Below are 20,194 nucleotides of genomic sequence, written 5' to 3'. Positions count from 1 at the left end.
ATAAAGCTGAATTTAATTGAATTTAATTGTATTGAATTGAGAGAGAGAGAGAGAGAGAGAGAGAGAGAGAGAGAGAGAGAGAGAGAGAGAGAGAGAGAGAGAGAGAAGAGAGAGAAGAGAGAGAAGAGAGAGAGAGAGAGAGAGAGAGAGAGAGAGAGAGAGAGAGAGAGAGAGAGAGAGAGAGAGAGAAGAGAGAGAGAGAGAGAGAGAGAGATTCGTGACTGCGTCTGTGTCTGACACGGTCTCTCTTAACAATGAAGATGTGCGTGTATTACTTAAAAATAGCATGTAACTTTGCTGAGAAATATAATGCAGTGATCCAGTGACGAATTTTATTTTATTGCTAAAAGTCACGGGCCGGCGTTGATAACAAGTTAGTGTGCCCCTGAATCTGCAGCGCGATCTCCACTCTCTGCATGCAAGTGATGTGTGCGCATGCTTCATAATGAATACAGCGCATTAATATAGAAAGATGATTCATCTGACTTGGAACTGCCTGTGCATTCAATTATTTATTGCACTCCTTCCAGCCAATCAGAATCGAATATTCAGACAGACCATGGCATAAATTACTTTTAGTTATAGTTAAACTAAAATGTTATGTTATAGCTTTACTTTAGATTTCCAATGAAAACACTAATAAGTACCAAGGCTACTCTGCTTTCATTTGACTCCATCCTGTGTGTTGCTGTTGCCACCATATGACAATAGATTTACACTTTGAATTAAATATTCAGTCATCAATAACACTAGCACATTGGAAAAGGATGGACAATCCTCTTCATTTGTTTGCAATAATAAATAATATTTATATACCAGCTTTTTCATATATTTTTTTCTATATCGGCATAAATATCATAATCGCAAATTTTTTTGAGGCTATATCGCCCACCCCTAAAATCCATGCATTCGCTCTTAAAGTGACAGCAATCTACTGATACCTGCTGCCGTCTTTACAAAAACACAACAAACCACAGGTTAAAGATTATATTTATAAATGTATATTTAATTTATACAGTGAACACAAGTGTTATTTTACATTTAGGCCTAATTATTACATGTCTCTCTCTACCTGAATAGACTTCAGTTAGACCCTACTTTATTTGTAACTTTGTTAGACTTCATCTATGCTTGTAATTAGTGTATTTGTTAGGTTTAATATTATATATATATATATATATATATATATATATATATATATATATATATATATATATATATATATATAATATATATATATATATATGCATTACTGGTTTTGGTTTTTGGTCAAGATCATCCAGTATTTTTGGAAAAAACTAAACCAATACAAAACTACACGCGACATCCCAACTTTGTACTCTTTTTTTTGCCACCTACCCCAGCAGTTTTTTTCTGCACCGTTGAGTCCTGCAAGGGTTCAGGTTTTGCAGCAGAAACAGTCTCCGTACTGAGGGAGAGGAGCTGGGTACAACACCTGTGGCATTTCCACACTTATTCCTGGCAGCCCGTAGAACATGAATCTCTGCCAAGGACACAATGAGACAATTCTCAGAGAAAATAAAATGATCTCCCCAGCACTACTCAATTCAGCTCCCTTTCTCAACTGCATTACGAATCTGCAAATCAACACCTATAAAAACATGAATAGAATACAAATCATACTTTGAGCACAGCCAATAAGGTGCCCAGATCCTGGTTTGGAATGGCTTTCCATTTTCCACCATTGAGAAAATACTGCATTCCCTTCAGAGCGCTCTGCAATAACTGAAACAGACAAGAGAAAAGGTGAAAAACCAACAGTTTGACTACAGCAACCAAAGTGGCTTGAGTGAAGGCACGGTCACATTTACTGTTATTAGACAAAATACAGTCATCTCAATAGGAATCCATGCGATCGAGTTTTGTTTGAGGGCGAAAAGTGTCCCTACTCAGATTTTACACACATTCAAGCTGGTCACATGAATGTGCCGCATTGACCAGCAGAAAGCTACTCGGTTTGAAAGTGATAATGTGAGTTTTGCTTTACACATTGGTACACTATTGACGATAGAAATTGGACTTTGCCTAAATTTGGCTAATGTGACCGTGCCTTGAGTTCTGGCAACATCAGAAAACATGCAGTACTGACTGTACAGAAGACAATGTCCTCCACATCAGGCGGTTTGGGGGACTGCAGTGTCCGCAGGAGGATTCCATAGCATACACCTTTATATGGCTCCTCTAAATATGGCTGACCAGGAACACTAGTACACAACCAAATTGACATTTCACTGTAAATGTCTGTTCACACCAAGGATGGTGATGACTTTGAAGGCTTAGTTCACCCAAAAATGAAAATTCTGTCATTAATTACTTACTTACCTCATGCCTTTCGACACCCGTAAGACCTCCGTTCATCTTCGGAACACAAATGAAGATATTTTTGTTGAAATCCGATGGCTCAGAAAGGCACCAATGTCATTTACTCTCTCAAGACCCATAAAAGGCCCTAAAAAGTTGTTACAAAGTCCATCTCACTACAGTGGATCTACAATAATTGTATGAAGTGACAATAATAGTTTTTGTGCGCAAAAAAACCCTAAATAAAGACTTATATAGTGATGGCCGATTTCAAAACACTGCTTTGTAAAGCTTCGGAGCTTAATGATTCAGCGTATCGATTCATGATTCGAACCGTTAATTCGATAAACTGATTCATAACAGTTTGAAGCTTTACGAAGCTGTGTTTTGAAACAGGCCATCCCTATGAAAGTCTTTATTTTGGGGTTTTTTTTGGCACAAAAAATATTCTCGTGGCTTCATAGCATCGCTGTAGTGAGATGGGTTTTGTAACGTCTTTAGTGCCTTTATGGGTCTTGAGAGAGGAAATGACATTGGTGTCAATGGAGGTCTTTCTGAGCCATCGGATTTCAACAAAAAATATGCTCATTAGTGTTCCGAAGATGAACGGAGGTCTTACGGGTGTCAAAAGGCATAAGGGTAAGTAATTAATGACCAAATTTGTGGGTGAACTAACCCTTTAACAACAATTAGAACTCTATTAAACACTACGGAAGTCAATAATCAAACCGTTGATAGTAGTTATCGACATTCTTCAAAATACCTTCTTCTGTGTTTAGCAGAAGAAAGAAAAACATACAAGTTTGAAACAACTTGAGAGGGAGTAAATGACGACAGAACTTTCATTTTTATAGATTTTTCAAAAGTCTCTGCTTTATAATAAGGTCTCCTTTGTTAACATTAGTTCATGTATTAACTAAAATGAACTAATCATGAGCAGTACATTTGTTAAGTATTTACTAATCTTTCTAAATGTTAGTTAATAAACATCCAGCTGTTCATTGTGTTCACATTAGTTCACAGTGCATTAAGTAATGTTAACAAATACAACTTTTGATTTTAATCATGTATTAGTACGTGTTGAAATTAACAGTAATGAACTGCACTGCTACAGCATTTATTACTCTTAGTTAATGTTAACTAATATAGTTAACTAATGTTAACTAATGTAACCTCATTGTAAAGCATTATCGAATGTTGAAAATAATGGAGGCATGTTATATATTGGTACCATATCAGCTGACATTTAATATATTTTACATTGAGATTGCCATCATCTAATTCAAAGTTAATCTTTAAAAATAGTATAATAAATAAATAAATATTATAAATAAATATATAATATTATAAATAAATATTAAATCATTTAAAAACACAGATAAAATGTAACATTATGATTAGCATATCTAAAAAACAGAATATCCATTTATCATCATAAATGTTTAAATGTAATTATTTTACTTTTTTTTTTTTATTTGAAGAAAAGGCAGTCCTACTTGTCCCAAATATACTAACATTTAAAGTAATCATACAATGTACTTATTGTGTACATGATTTTACAATGTACTTATATTAACTGCAAGTAACTACAGCTATAATTAATGTATATTAATTATGAATTAGAATAACTTGGTATAACTTATACCTTAATCCAAATAGTGTATTGTAATTAGTTAGATTGGCACAAATATCGATTTCAATCTTTATTCAGTATCAGCTCATATGAATATAGCTTACATACAAGGAAACATACGTTTGAATTTTTAGCACTATTTTAAACTTCTTGGGTTAAATTATATTTGCTCACATTCGTTAATTTTACTTGTGTGTGCTTATAAGTATCATTAAAATATTAGGATACAAGTCATTAACGTTTTAAAATGTCACATTTAAAGAAATCTAGTGCTTGATCATGTCTGAATATGTATTCACATGCAAAACCTAAAAATAAGTAAGCAGTTATGATCTGCAACACTTTGAGCAACTAGACTAGATACATGTATATTTATTAGGTCATACAGGCACTTAGTGGATAATGGCATTACAAATGAAAGGACTTATTTGTTTCTTTGCAATGGAATTCTCTATTTTAGCCCTAACTACTACACTAATTGTAATATAAACGATACAAATATAAGTGGTCATTAATGGACCATAATTATTTCACAAAAAGTATGTAGTATCAAAATATTCAATAAATGTTAAACTAAAAGAAAAAATTGTTAAAAATTGAAAAAATAAATGTTAAACAAAAATTGCTGCAAATACCTGCACAGTGAAGCAGTTGTCTATTCAAATGTTTGTATGTTTTATTATGCTCTCTTATGCTCAGCACAGTAAAATAGTGAAAACAAAATGTGTTCTTAAATCGGCTGAAAAATCAAACATGTCTGATCTTCTCCAACTGTATGGAATCATAGAAAAAAACTTTGTGTGATAGGCTAAACAATTTTCACTGCCAAAAATCTGCTGACTAGCCCTGACTTTGGCAACTTGCATCTACTAAAAGTCGTGAGGTGCATTCCAGCTGTTAGTTACATTTCTAAATTTTAAATCGATATTAAACAGCAGCCGGTCATAAGTCTGGATTCATTACATGATTTCATTCTCAAGACACTGGACATCCTCACCTGAGACACAGATTAGCTATGCAATGCACAGCCGAGCGGCGCAGCTCTATGTCGGGCTGATCGGGGTCACCATAGCTCACCAGAATACCACTCAATCCAAGGAGCTCTGGAAGATGCTGGAGAGGATTCCAAAATTAAGATGATTCAATTAAAAACATCTTTAAAAAAAAAAAAAAAATACGTGCCAGTCGCCAGATTTGTTGCTCCTACCCGCTGACATTTGGATCCATTGCCGTAGACCAGTGAGGAGAGGGCAAGCAACACCTCCGGGTGAGTCCATGAGCTGCATGTGCGCAGAGCACGCACGCAGTACGATACCAAAACATCAAGTGTATGCTCATCCACTATTATCTGTAAGCAGTAACACAGGATTATTTTTCAGAAGATTACGTCTCTTGATAGGAGGCCATTTATGGCCATAGTGTAAGTACCTGTAGCTGGTTTAAAAGCTGATGAATCAATTGGCACAATTTGATGATGAGATGCTCTTGGCTGAGAGGAACCAGTCGGCTTGCTTGCGTAAGCATCTCACACACAACCTATGATAGATGACAGGTGTTCATTTAAAAAGCCATATTGGACAACCCCTATGTATTTTTTGTATAAGTTTATATTTATTTTTATTTTTTTCTGTTATTTCATGCGTAACAATTTATTTTTGTATATGTTCAAATATACATGTACCTGTCAAATTTTTGGAATTACTTTTTTTTAAATATATTTTTGAAAGAATTCTCTTATGCTCACCATGACTGCATTTATTTTTTTGTAAAAAAATAAGATGAAATAAAAATACAATAAAAACAGTAATATTGGGAAATATGATTACAATTTAAAATTTGCATAGATACATTTATGATGTTACAAAAGAGTCCTAATGCTGTTAACGGTCATCAAAACTTTCTAATCAAAGAATCATGAAACAATCACCACAAAAATAATAAGCAGACAAAAATGTTTTGAGCACTGATAATATTAATAATAATAATAAGCATTACTAATTCATAACTGAGCACAAAATCTTACTAGAATGATTTCTGAAGGGTCATGTGACACTGAAGAATATGTATGCTGAAAATTCAGCTGTGTCAACACATGAATAAATTACATTTTAAAATATGTCAAAGCAGAAAAGGCATTTTTAAGTTGTTACAATAGTTTACTGTATTGTTTTTATAAATGCATTCTTGATTAGCATAAGACACTTTCAAAAACATTTAAAAAAAAATCTGAATTACTCGAAACTTTCGACCGGCACATGTTTATTTGTAGATATGCATATTTACATTTAGACTGCTATAGTGTAGTGTATATATGCATGCATTTGTCTTATTAACATTTCATTGCTTTGTATATTAAGTGGTATATTTATGTTGATATACAAGTTATATTCATTTTTTAAAATGTGCAAGTTTCTATCTTGTTTTGCGTCGTTTGTTGTATAATGAATTTTGGAATAATAATTTGTAACGGTTGTCTCATGTCTACATAGGCAGCATGTCTGAGCATCCTAGTATCGAAGCGATGTACACACATGTAGTCTAGGTAATGACTATGACACAATGTTTTGGTTGACTAATAGCTTGCCTGGGTTTGACAGCATTGAGAACAACAGCATAAATCCGGTCATACCTCTGGATGAATGTTGTCATGGTTGCTGCTGCTGTAGTTTTCTGAGATGAGCTGGTCGAACAGTGAGTTGAGCTCAGTTTTCTGAGTCGCGCTGTCAGACGGTCTCAGAGATCGGAGTTTATTAGAGCAGCGACTGATCTGATCCTGCGCCTGCGCAGAACCGTCGAGCTCATGCTGTGATTTTGATAGAGGGACAAACCTTGATGTATCGGGCGAGGCGGACTGAAATCCCTGTGTGTTGCGATTAGGAGAAAAACTTAAGTTCGCATCAAAAAACGTTGCCTTACCGGCCATCTTTACGGGGTCAAAATAGCGGCTTTACTATGGTTACCATGAACTACATCCGCGGTCAAAAGGAAGTTATTGTTTTTTAATTAAAAGTCTTTTTTTTAAATAATTATTCCAAACTTTTCCTATTAACTTTTATGCTGACCAGACTTTTTTATTCTTTTATTTTATTGTTGTTGGTCTTCTGTCCCCGGAAATGTGCAAGTTTTACAGCTCGTTCAAAACAACCTGCAAATACATTGTAAAAAAAAAAGCCTGACCAGCATACAGCAGCCTGGAACCGTGTACGTTACGTGTAGTGATTTGACCAACAGATGGCGCTGCGAGCTACGCTGTCGCTGACTCCACTTCGACGAGATCAAATATAAAAAGAAACATCGTTATCGTTTTCAAGGTAGTAACTAATTATTCCTGTTAAATTAAAGTATTTATTGTTTGTATGTATGTGCTTTATACACAATTGTAAACGTCCGTTCAGCAGTCACAACGCAGTAATTTCCACACACCTTAACTATATCTACATCAAAATAAATAATAATAATAATGATTTAAAAAACAATCAGTCTACACTTGCACCAAATACATTTTCAGAATACACATACTTTTTGCTTGAAAGCCAAACAAGCAAAATAACAAGCCCAATTAAGGAGTCAGTAGGCCTAATTTTGAAACACAAACGTAAGCCTATTTGAAATTTAAAAAACACATTTGAAATTATTAATTTCTGTAAAGCTTGCGAAAGTGAATATATTAAATAAAGTAGAAATATTTGTTTATATAATATTTAATAATAGTTTATTATATATTTAGGTTGTTTTCTTTCGTGAAGTCATTATTTAGTTATAATATTGTGTTAAACTGCTTGCTATTTACAATGGTTATTAGCTACTATTAACTGTTTTCATTGTGTGAATTATTTTTTTTTCTTTTCTTTTTGCGGGTGGGGTAAATTGTATTAAAGCCAGACCAAAAATTTAAATAATCAAACTAAACTTATTTTAGGGAACTCACAACAATAATAACACATTTATACATAAAAAATGTATTGTAATAGTGTTTTTTTTATTATTATTATTTATGAATAAATAACAAATGAGATTTCAGTGATATTTTGACCACTAAAATGTCCCCATTTCAGAAACCTGGTCACCTTCTATATTCGTCTGTGCTGGTTAGCTACCTAATATTATCTCTGAGGTAATATACCAGTCAGTCATATACAGTGCATCTGGAGAGTATTCACAGCACTTAAATTTGTATGTTACAGCCTTATTTCAAAATGGATTAAATACATTTTTCCCTTCTCAATTCTACAAACAATACCCCATAATGACAATGTGAAAGAAGTCTGTTTGAAATCTCTGCAAATGTATTTAGAATTTTTTTTATTTTTATAACACGTATAATTATTCAGAGCCTTTGCCATGACACTCAAAAATGAGCCCATGACGCTCCTGTTTCCACCTATTTTCCTTGAGATGTTTCTACAACTTGATTGTCCACCTGTGGTAAATTCAGTTGATGGGACATGATTTGGAAAGGCACACACTGTGCCTATATAACTGTCTATATAAGATCCTGCAGTTAACAGTGCACGTGAGAGAACAAACCAGGCCATGAAGTCCAAGGAATTTTCTTTAAACTTCTGAAACAAGATTGTATCAAGGCACAGATCTGGGGAAGGGTACCGAACAATTTTTGCAGCATTGGAGGTTCCAATGAGCACAGTGGCCTTCCGTAAATGGAAGAAGTTTAGAACCATCACGATTCTTCATAGAGCTGGCCACCCCAGCCAAACTGATTGAACGGGGGAGAAGGGTCTTAGTCAGGGAGGTGACCAAGAGCCTGATGGTTATTCTGACAGAGCTCTAGCGTTTCTCTGTGGAGAGAGGAGAACCTTCCAGAAGAACAACCATCTCTGCAGCAATCCAACAATCAGGCCTGTATGGTAGAGTGACCACTCCTCACTAAAAGGCACATGGCAGCCCACCCTGAGTTTCCCAAAAGGACTCAAAGACCACAAGAAAGAAAATTCTCTGGTCTGATGAAACAAAGATTAAACTCTTTGGCCTGAATGGAAAACGTCATGTGTGGAGGAAACCAGGTACCGCTCATCACTTGGCCAATACCATCCCTACAGTGAAGCATGGGAGTGGCAGCATCATGCTGTGGGGATGATTTTCAGTAGCAGGAACTGGGAGACTAGTCAGGATCGAGGGAAAGATGCAGCAATGTAAAGAGACATCCTTGATGAAAACCTGCTCCAGAGCACTCTCAACGTCAGACTGGGGTGAAGGTTCGTCGACCCTAAGTACACAGCCAATTGAACATCTCTGGAGAGATCTGAAATCTGTTGAGATGTTTTTTTTATTTTTAATAAATTTGCAGATTTCAAACAAACTTCTTTCCCATTGTCATTATGGATAGAATTGAGGAAAAAATATGACTACTATAACAAAATGTGGAAAAAGTGAAGCGCTGTGAATACTTTAAGGGTGCACTGTTTACTAAATTTATGTATGCTCTACATTATGTGGCAAAAAGGTAAACGTTACAATAAAAACTCCATACGTTTGTAAATCAGAATGCTCTGCAGGAAGACAACTCATCTGAACACAGTAAGATGTTCTCTCTACCATTTATTTTTCAAACACGTTTTTACCACGGTCATGCTGCGTCCCAATTTACTCCAATTTACTATTTAAAAAATGGTTTAAAGATGATTCTCAAATATGTTCAAGATATAACAGAATTAACTGAAATACAATTTTACTTATAGTAGGTGGGTAAAATGACCATACATGGGTTTTCCAATGTCAATGTGTTCTTGTAGCAACATGTAGTGAAAAAAGAAGTGTAAAAATGTTAGATATTATTATGAAAATGTTACTACTACTTAGTTAGTAAAATTTTCATAATAATATCTAACATTTTATTGGAACAGTGATATGCAATTTCCTTCCCTATTCACTTGTGTCTCCTAAAATGCCCGATAAACATGATTTAAGTCCTGGTGTCTCTACAGTGGACATGTATGAAATCCATGCCCTGTTTTGAAAGTCATATTTTTATTGGAAACCTCATAATATCTTCATGAGATGTTAATTTATAACAAACCATTTGAAAATTAGTCATTATTTAAATTATGACAAAATATGGTCATATTCCATAAGAGTGCTAAATTTGATAATTCAGGCATTTTAAAAATGTTTTTTCATAGTGAAACCTCAAAACAAATGGTATCTCTGAAAAGCCCCGAATGTGCTCTTTGCAGGACATTCTGGCAATTGACATTTATGGTGTCTGAGAAATTTACTAAAATACAATGTCCTGCATGTACAAAGCCAGTAGCACCCAGAAGGTTAGACCAGTCAAATAAAAAAAATATTGATTTCAGACCAGTCAAAACGGCGAGCTAGTGGAAAAAAAACATCCATCTATATATGAGCAAATTTAGTTTTATTTTGTCTTGTTATATGGCATCTCAAGTTTCCAAATAATGCAAGAAGTGTGTCCAGAAGTAAAACTCGCATTCATTTTCTCCACATTGGATCTGATTTTAATAATACATTATAAATAATTAAAAACAGACCTATGAACTGCGAGGTTGTTAACCATCAGCCATCATTATAACATTTTAAAACAATTGTGAATTGAACGAAGGGGAATTTCTGGTGATAAACTACATTACCCATAATTCCACAGAGAAATCTCCACCAATCAGGGAATCACGTCAAAAAGGTACCCAAAGAACTTTAGCACCTACCCCCTCCCCAAAAAAAAAAAAAATTTGTCAGTCACAATGGGATTGTATTTTTCCCCCCATAAAGCCGTTTAGTATGCACTCTTGTACCTTTGTCTTGTCAGATATTTCAAATTCTTCAAATCAAAGTTTGTAACGTTGTGATTGACCTCGTAGCTGGTTGATTTGGTTCATGGCTTTTAACAAACGTAAACTTGTTTTGCTATTTTGCAAAAAGCTATTTGAAAGACAAACCACTTTTTACATGTCCTACCTCAACATAGTGCTTGTCAAAAGCTGACATGGGGGCTATATTACTTATATTATATTACTTTATATAGTAATATAAGGCTATGGTAGGGGCCAAGATTGGTTCCCTCAGGAATTTTCTATGGGGTTTTATAATGGCAGTGTTCTATTTATGAGCGTGATGCTGTGTCATTTATGTTGTAGAACGCCTCTTGTCTCTCCTCTGACTGTCTACATCGTTACATTAGAAGTGATGGACATGTCTGGCCATGTACACAGCGCATTATCTTCAATAGGCAGAGCTACAGAAGACTTTACTCATCACCGTTTCAAATATTTAGTGGGACTGGCACTCACCTAGGAGGGCTTTTGTGTCATGACAAAGGGAATGCGAGGGCGATCCTTGACATTTTTAAATATATACTTTCATAAGAGGTGCATAAAAAGCAGCAACGCCTTTAGTAAATGGGTCCTTGAAATTCGAGAGGTACTGTATGCCATTAATGGCCCCGTTTCCAGACTTGTCTGCTCATTAGTAATTGAACTCAGCCTGATTACTCCCTACCTCAGCAAAAATGCATGCAGCAAGTGCCCTTGTCTGCTGAGATAGTGAAGTTTGTTACATTCTTGAGCTGCACTTCCTAGGATGCAAATAAAGACAATTAATCATGTTACATTATGGCGCAAAAAAAAAAAAAGAGACAAAAAAAGGATGTGGGGTAATTTTTTACATATAACGGACAGCCATTAACTAGAAACCAAATAAAGACAATCCTATATTTGGATTTACAAATAAAAGTTAAAATCACTTCTTACCCAAAATATGTATGACATTTCATTCTTTAATATACTTTAAAGGCAGCGGTCAAAGCATTTTGTACAACTTCAGTGCAAAACAAATTTGGACTTGGAAAAAACTAACAAAAATCATCTTGTTGCGTCATCTCGTGCAACTACAGAAAGCAAAAAAGGTTAATGTAATGCAACATATACAAATTAAATAATATACATGGTCCATGCATTTATGCACAGCCTCTATAGCTAAATTCATGAGTGTGTATGTGAAAGAGAAGGAAAGCGCATGTGTGTGTGTGTGTGTATGTATGTATGTATGCATGTGTGTGTGCGCGCGTGTCATCTGAGAGTGGCTCAAGCCATCAGTGCATCACAGTCCAGGTTTGGAGTTGATGTCCAACTTTCAGAAACGACAGACTTCCTCTCAGCCTGATTTGAAGAGTAGAATGGCCACTTGACCCAAGTAAAAGTAGATGAAATGCTTCGTTTCATGCGTCACGTAACTGCCAAAGTTCCGTCCCACAATACAATGCCACGTTGGATTATACTTCTTATCAAACTCCTGTTGAAAAGCAAGAACAGTAATGTATACTTTAGTAAGACCAACATTATTCAATATTCAAGAACAGTGGTTCTCAATCACAGGGCCTCAACAAACCCTGTATAATAAATAAATAAAAATAAGCAAGAAAATAAGCTTAACAACTAAAAATCAAGCATTTGTTTGCAATGTTTGCTATAAAAACAAAACAAAAATGTACATCTTTCTAGTTATGCCAAGCTTCAGAATAATTGTGAATGAGGTTGGCCTTGAAGTCAAAGTCTCCGTTTACACCTGATATTAAGATGCATTTTGGTCGACCGGATCGCAAGTGGATGACACTAAATACGGACGTAAACGAGGTCTAAAAGTTAAAAGTCCACTTTTGAGCAATTGCTTTCGAACATCCACAAATGACCAAGGTTTAAACTTTGTCAACCTAAGTTTAGACGAAAAACGTACCAGACACAATTTTCTCTCACCATTCCTGACTTCTAACACACACTCACAGTATTGATCTTGCAGCTGTCAGAAAAGAAACGAAAGCTGCTGCTCTCCACGTGTTGTTCTTTGTCTCCGGTTGCGTTCATATGTAAATTGCGTGATCTTATTTTGTCCATTAGATCGAAAGATCTGAAAAAGCCCATCCATTTACCCGCCCATAGACCCTCCCCTTGAAAAATCAGGACAGAAGTGGTTGAAAGTGGACAAAAGAGACGGATTAAAACACCAGGTGTAAACGGGAATGTGTCTGCCTCGTCTACTTGTGATAATGCACCATGTCCAACAGCCTTGAGCGCGCGATCACTTCCGTGATCTGATCACCGTGAAGTGATCTCTCGCGCTCAAGGCTGTTGGACATGGTGCATTATCACAAGTAGACGAGGCAGACACATTCCCGAACAGTATTTATAAAAAAAAAATATATATAAATACTGTTCAGTTCCTCGCACAAACCAATTGTTTCATGTTTTAAGACATGCAGGCTGCAGTGCTTAATATGGATTCGTATGTGTATGTTTTTTTCCTCTCATAGATCGTTACCATTGACATGCATTATACGACTGACAGACTGCAACGGTTAGAGTTAAAAATCTTCATTTGTGTTCTACCGAAGAAACAAAGTCACCCATAACTTGAATGCCCTGGGGGTAAGCAGATAAACAAAGTCTCATTTCTGGGTGAACTATCCCTTTAATTCCAGGTGTAAACAGAGCCAAAAAGGAGTGCAGGGGTCTTCAAACTTCTCAGATCTATAAAATGTATAGTACCATATTAATGTATTTACATATTGTAATGGCTTTGCAATACAAGCGCTGCAAAGTAATCATTAATAATGTACATACACTTGTCATTAAAATTTAATTTTACACAATACATTTTAACACGAGGGGCAATGAAACATTTAGCTGAGCATAAGTTTGGAAGTGCATTAGCTAGTCTAACCTTTGTTGTATTGTTAATGTATAACTGATATAACTGACCCTTGCTTTCCTGAACATTTCTAAGAAGCAAGACATGATATCTTAAAAATAAAATATTGTTGATGAAGTCTGTGGAGGTGTCAATCATAACCGTTCAGTGGATGACCTTTTTGATATATGCAGCAATGTCTTTCTCAATATTGTACTTCTCCATGGCCTGTGTGGCACAATCCACTGCATCCTGCTGCATGTCCTCAGACATATCAGCGTTCTTTATTACTGCCTTCCTGTCAGTCATGATGGCTGTGAATATGAAGAAAGAGAAAACGCAAAGGAGATTCACTGACCATCTGTTATAAAGTCAGAAGAACAAGGAACTACCTGTGCTTTTAATATCAAACTCTCTCATTTAACGGTGTGACTACGGTCATCAAACAGAATTTTTGATCCCGCCCCATAACTGGTTAAGCCAATTATGCTGCTTCAGGATGTCAACAATTCTTAAAGGGATAGTTCACCCAAAAATGTTTAATCGTCATCTACTCGCCCTCATGTTGTTGCAAACCGGTATGAGTATCTTTCTTCTGTTGAACACAACCAATATTTGAAAGAATGTTAGTAACCAGACAGTTGACGGTGGCCACTGTCTATAGTATTTTATTTCTTACTATGAAAGTCAATGGCTAGCATCAGCTGTTACCAACAATCTTTACAATATCTTTTTTGTGTGTGTTCAACAGAAGAAAAAACTCAGCTTTGGAACAACATGAGGGCGAGTAAATGACGACAACATTTTCAGGTAACACTTATTTTACAGTGTCCTTGTTACACGTTACATAGTAATAACACAAAATTATGCATAATTACATGGAACTAACCTCTCAACCCAACCCTAACATTATAGTAAGTACATGTAGTTAATTAATATTACTCATACTCAGTACATAAATATATAATTAAACTGTAACAACGACACCTTGAAATAAAGTGTAAACCATTTAAATTTTTTGGGTGAACTATCACTTTACCCATGTCTTACTTATAGTTCAAGTTTATTTATTCAATTCAAGTTTATAACACAATACATACGGTTTCAAAGCAGCATAGAAAATGCTTGTTTCAAATGTTCAAATTATGAAGTATTCGATTATCAACCAGAGATGAGTATCATAATGTTCGTATAGCAGTAATATACAGCAATAATAATAATGTTATGTGCTTAGTTTATGTATTTAACAATACACAATGTTAATTACAAGACACACAAACTTAATTACAACCTGTGCTCGTAATGGTTACAAAATAAGGAAAAAGTTACACGAAAAAGTAAAATTTGGATATTTACATTATAGTTGATTGCACATTTAGTTGTGATGATATGTTTTAATATCAGAAAATTACTTGACTGTTTAAAGGATTGTTTCTTATTTTAAAATCATGGAGAGATAGTATTTTATGTTGACATGGACAAACTTAAATATCATAATTAAAAAAATAAAATAAAAATAAAAAGAGTTCCCAAAGCACATGACGTTCTGTAAAAACTGCATTAACTTTACTAACATCAAAAGCTGTTGCTTTATTCTTGGCCAAGACTGCAACTTTACAATTTTGAAATATTCGCATGTCACTTACAAATAAATAAATATGGGCCCAAATCACTATATGTGCTTGTCAGTTCTTTTAAAGGCAAAAACAGATGTAAACGGTCCGCTCTGGGACTTTGTCTGAGTTTACGGAGTCATCGTTCTTTCCAATCAGCTTATTAAGGAACTAGTGCATCTACTAAAAATGAAAACGTGCAGTCATGATTTGACAAAAAGGAGGCCACCTCAATCAGCTCCCTCTGTAAAAGACTCTCAGGCACTCTGTGTCGGGCCCAGGAGACGGAAAGGGTTGATGAAATCCATTCAGCGAGTGAGAGGGACGTATGAGAAAGCACAGATCTTTATCCAGCTCAGTTTACTGAAATGAAACTAACCCAAGGCCTAATGCATATGCAACAGAGAGGTCATCTACAGCAGAGACATTTCAAATCATTTGCATTCAGTAAACTGGCATTTAGAATTAGAGATCGACGAATATTGTTTTTTATGACTCATGAAGCTTAAGTGTGTTATTTAACTGTCTCCTATCTCCGTTTAGCATGCGGATAAATCTAAAAGCCATAGCAAAACTGCCGCAACCAATTGCATAAGTTTGGGGTGGGACTTTTTATTTCCAACTGACCAATGATACTTGGGATGGGGGTTGCGCTTAAATTATGTGAAAAGCAATTTTCATATTATTAAAGCAATTAATTACATCCAAAATAAAAGCTTGTGTTTACATAGTGTGTGTGTGTGTGTGTGTGTACTGTGTATTCTTTTTCCTTCGGCTGTTCCCTTCAAGGGGTCGCCACAGCGAATCATCTGCCTCCATCTACTCCTATTCCTGTGTGTGTACTGTGTATAGTTATGCATATTTTAATACTCACATATACATGTATATATTTAATACATATTTTCATGTATACATTTTATGTAAATACAAGCTTTTATTTTGGAAGTGATTAATCACGATTAAGCAATTTAACAGCACTGATAATATACAAATTGCTTTACACATTTTTTAGATTTATCTGCATGCCAAGCGGAGATAGGAGAAAGTTAAATAACACACTTTAGCTTCATGAGTCATAAAAACCATATTCACTGATCTCTTAATTCTAAATGCCAGTTTACTGAATGCAAATTATTTCTATCCCGTTAAGTATGCCGATAAAACTACAGAGGGGCTCGCATTTTGGCCATTCATTTACATGACTGCTTTGACGCTAAGTTTTGAATGCTGTTTTGAAGCGCTGAAAACGCAAACTTTTGAAAACGGGGTTTTTGAAAACAATACCGTTATTGTCTGTATGAAAACAATGAAAACGTAAATTTGTTACACGTTCAGTCTACAGTCTTATTTGACAACGTTGTCGTCTATACATGAATAAAGAAAAACACTTTTCTGGTTTTAGTACATCACTGTCGTGTATCATACCCTCAAATACATTTGTACACTGTAAATTTTTTTGTTGGTTTAACTTAAAGTAAGTAACCTGGTTGCCTTAAAATTTTGAGTTTATTGAAATTAAAAACTTGAGTTGATACAATGAAGGAAATTTGTTTAATAAATAGAAACTCAAAATATTATTGTATCTGAACCACATACATTTTTTTTTGATAAATCATGGAAATAGCACAATTTGGCATGTTTCACTGCGTCATCAGAAATAAAACACACACACAATTACCCAATATGCTTACAAAATCTTTTAATAATATTTTAATAAAGGTTGTCGAATCTCAAAAAATGTTCATTGTATTAACTCAATTTTAATTTCAATGAACTCAAAATTAAGGCAACCAGGTAACTTTTTATCAAAATATTTTTTTTTACAGTGTAATTTAATTTCCCTGAACAGTTTAAACAATGTTAATATCAAAAGTGACTCAACTGATCACATAAGTTTGGGGCGGGACTATTTGTTTGACTGGCCAATAGCACTTGGGAGGCATGTTTGGAAAAAACAAATCTGAAAAGCGTTTTATTTCTGCTTAAAGCTGCTGTTTGTTACTTTTTTTTGTGTTCAAGATTTACAAAAACTATCTGAGAATTTACAACATGAATCCATTTTCCAAACCGTGTTTTTGTCTTTCCCTGAATCATTTTGGTTCACTTATAATAAGTGTTTTTTATTGGGACTATTTCAGACCGATCTGGTAGGAACTGCTGCGGAGGAGCGCAGTCACTGCGTGATTCGCCATAGACATAAACAGAGAGAAGTAGCTCCAGCTGCAATGTTCTTCCGCGAAACGCGTGCAGTTCTGTTTATTAACCACTAGAGTGCAAAAAGTTAAGGACTGCAGCTTTAACAACAACAAAAAAACATTGTGCAGGCCTATAGTTAATATTTGTATTATCGTTATTTGACATGCTAATTCCAAAATGTTTTCAAACAAAGAATTGTTATCAGATTTTGCAGCTTCTCGTCAGATCAGAAAACCAAAGGGAAAAAAAGTGTGTAAAAATATCAGTCAGACCGATTATCGGGAAATTAAAACAAATACAAATGGCCGAATGTCCCAAGCAGTTCCTCAAGTAACGCACGAGTTAAGAATTAAATTTCATTGGGCAGAATTAAAGTCAATTATGCTGCAAAGCACAATAAATAATTCACAAAGCACAGGTGTCTGCCTTTGATAATAGGTCATGGAGAGGGAATCACAGAAGACTGATATTTGTTGCAAGCTGTGGCTATTGGATATAAGGCAAATTGGAGTAACTTTCAGCTAAGTGCTGCCATAAAACAGGCTTTGGCTGGACTCTGGTCTCCACAGATGAGTCCATTAAAGCCGTACGGCGGCGATGTCCTCAGCATCTGCTCAACGCGCTCTCCTGATTGGCAGAATTACGTAACATTTTTCTCTAGACGCCGAGCACTTGTAACTTTAATCTCACACCACCGCCCGATTATTTGACTATAAAAACAATATGCGCTAAATATTTATTTTAAAAAACGTCCATGAACTCCGCATCCAACAATAATAATGATGTCAAATGCGAACGCCTTATTGAATTGCTGCAAAGTACAGGTAGCGGCTCGTGCTGCGTCCATGATGCTTCATCTGAATACAGCACTAATTACTAAACTTCCCCACACATGCATCTAAATGTTTAAATACAACATCACAAGCTATATGGTCAACACTTCGGATGCATGCATAGTAAATAAATCCACACTGCTCACCCTCTTTTGATGCTTTTACACTGGAATACTGTTTAGCTCAGGCTTTTTTGAGCCGCGGTGTTCACGCTTGACTTCACTAACCACTATGTCAGTCGTAAGTAACTCTACCCATGCGGCTGTGCTCGTAACTCACATCCAACTTCGCGTCACGAAACCCGAGGCGACCCGCCCACTGCACTGCACCGGCTCTCTGGTTGGCTCGCGCGGAGCCTCTCCCCGCGTGTTACGAGCGTTTTCCACTAGCTTCTCACTGCCCGCATTTTATTTCATCCCACAATGCACCAGGGCCCGTCTGGATTCAGAATCCCATACCACATGCTCAGGCCAAAGGTATTGATTCCTGTGAGGTATTACTGGATTTACTTACCACAATGGCCTGTTGGTTTCACAAACAGGGTTTAGATTAAGCCAGGATTAGGCCTTAGTTCAATTAGGACATTCAAGTAGCTTTTATAAACATGCATTGGTAAGAAGAAGAAGAAAAAAAGATTGATGTGCATCTCGAGACAAAACAACTGTTCTGACTTATTTTAACATAATGCACGTTTCTTCAGTTAAAGCAGCTCAAATGTAGATAATCTGGGACTAGGTGAAACCGGAGACCCATTAGGTCAAATTTGTATGTAGCGGTTCCTGTAGTGATATTCCTTATCTTTAAATGTCGTGTAGACCGTTCAATTTTGGAGTTAACAAAGGTCAATTTCATAATTTTTCAATGAGTGCACATAATCCACAGCTACATGCAAAAGCAAATCTATTACTACTTTGATATACCGATATATCGGCCATTGAATATTATCAGCTGTCCTACCATTGAAAAACCCTTATTAGTCCACTAACAATATGAATTTAATTTGATTAATCTGATTTATTGACAAAAGACGGACTTGAACATCTGTATACCGATAAATGACCTCAATCTACTGTGACAGGCATAAGACACTACATATGGGTGATTCTAGAATTGCTGGTACATTTGGTCTCCATATCATTCCTTCCCCTCCCCCACACCCCCCTGCCTTTCAAATAATTAGTTTTAATTATTTTAGGGATCACGTTACAGGCCGTAACCATATAATATATTCTGTAAAAAGTGTCTTATATAGCTAAAAATAATGTTTTCTTGTCCAAATTAGTGTATTATTCCCATTATGTATAATTGTGTAATTAATTACTTTTCTTTTGGCAATATTTAATTTATAAAACCCCTAAATAGTCATTTGCCAATTCTACATTACATTTAAAAAAAATAATTTTTATCTTTTACAAAAGTGTCCATTAATCTTGCGCCAATTGTTACTGCACCATACTTTGTATTGGTGGATCTCCCACCCACAGCCATGTAAGGAAATGACAGGAAATTATGTCACTTTCCCTCACTAATCAGTTATTTTGTAAAACATAAAAATTGCTACAATATCAAATGGAAAGCTGATTTTACTGATCACACAGGTAATGATTTTTTTAGTCATGAGCCTGTTAGGATTTATGCTAGCAAGTAGAGTTAAAAAAAGAAGGAAAAAAAGTCACTCCTGTTACCATCAAACTCATTACTAATTTTATTTCTACACATTGTTTAATTTGTCTGTAACAGTTGACAGTACTATAAAGAAATTACTTTTTTTTGGTAAAATTACTTGACAAAATTACTTTTTTGGTAAAAGAAAAATGGAAGCAACTGGCATGTCAATAAAACACTGCAAAGATTTTCTGTTAGTGATCTTTTTGCAATGCTAAATGTATCTAATTATAGAATCACAAATATATTTGTACACTTTTATCATTGAGTAACTG

The 20,194-nt window shown here is 35.3% G+C and overlaps 2 protein-coding genes across 2 annotated transcripts in view; both read right to left on the bottom strand.

Annotated features, from left to right (window-relative positions):
* heatr6 (HEAT repeat containing 6) overlaps positions 1-6,912 on the bottom strand; it is a 30,280-nt gene extending 23,368 nt beyond the window's left edge. The window contains 8 exon segments of the mRNA XM_067423346.1: positions 1,360-1,425; positions 1,427-1,504; positions 1,645-1,746; positions 2,111-2,225; positions 4,953-5,068; positions 5,163-5,303; positions 5,384-5,491; positions 6,585-6,912. Of these exon segments, the coding sequence (XP_067279447.1) occupies positions 1,360-1,425; positions 1,427-1,504; positions 1,645-1,746; positions 2,111-2,225; positions 4,953-5,068; positions 5,163-5,303; positions 5,384-5,491; positions 6,585-6,878 (1,020 nt within the window). The 5' untranslated portion in view covers positions 6,879-6,912.
* A 4,775-nt stretch (positions 6,913-11,687) lies between these two features.
* On the bottom strand, positions 11,688-18,559 carry dynll2b (dynein, light chain, LC8-type 2b). Its single transcript, XM_067423437.1, has 3 exons — positions 18,401-18,559; positions 13,790-13,926; positions 11,688-12,220 (listed from the first exon to the last, which is right to left on the bottom strand). Exons 2-3 carry the CDS (start codon positions 13,919-13,921, stop codon positions 12,083-12,085), a joined length of 270 nt encoding a protein of 89 aa, XP_067279538.1. The 5' UTR covers positions 13,922-13,926; positions 18,401-18,559; the 3' UTR covers positions 11,688-12,082.
* Between the last annotated feature and the right edge of the window lie 1,635 nt (positions 18,560-20,194).

This window comes from Pseudorasbora parva, chromosome 18 (assembly GCF_024679245.1).
Source record: "Pseudorasbora parva isolate DD20220531a chromosome 18, ASM2467924v1, whole genome shotgun sequence".
In the NCBI taxonomy this organism is placed as follows: Eukaryota; Metazoa; Chordata; class Actinopteri; order Cypriniformes; family Gobionidae; genus Pseudorasbora; species Pseudorasbora parva.
This window is presented reverse-complemented; position numbering and strand designations above follow the sequence as displayed.

Excerpts from the sequence above, each read along its gene's own strand:
- dynll2b (XM_067423437.1), bottom strand. The coding sequence starts at position 13,921 with ATGACTGACAGGAAGGCAGTAATAAAGAACGCTGATATGTCTGAGGAC. Across the intron at positions 12,221-13,789 it reads TTGCTGCATATATCAAAAAG|GAGTTTGATAAGAAGTATAA; the intron begins GTCATCCACTGA and ends GCTTTTCAACAG.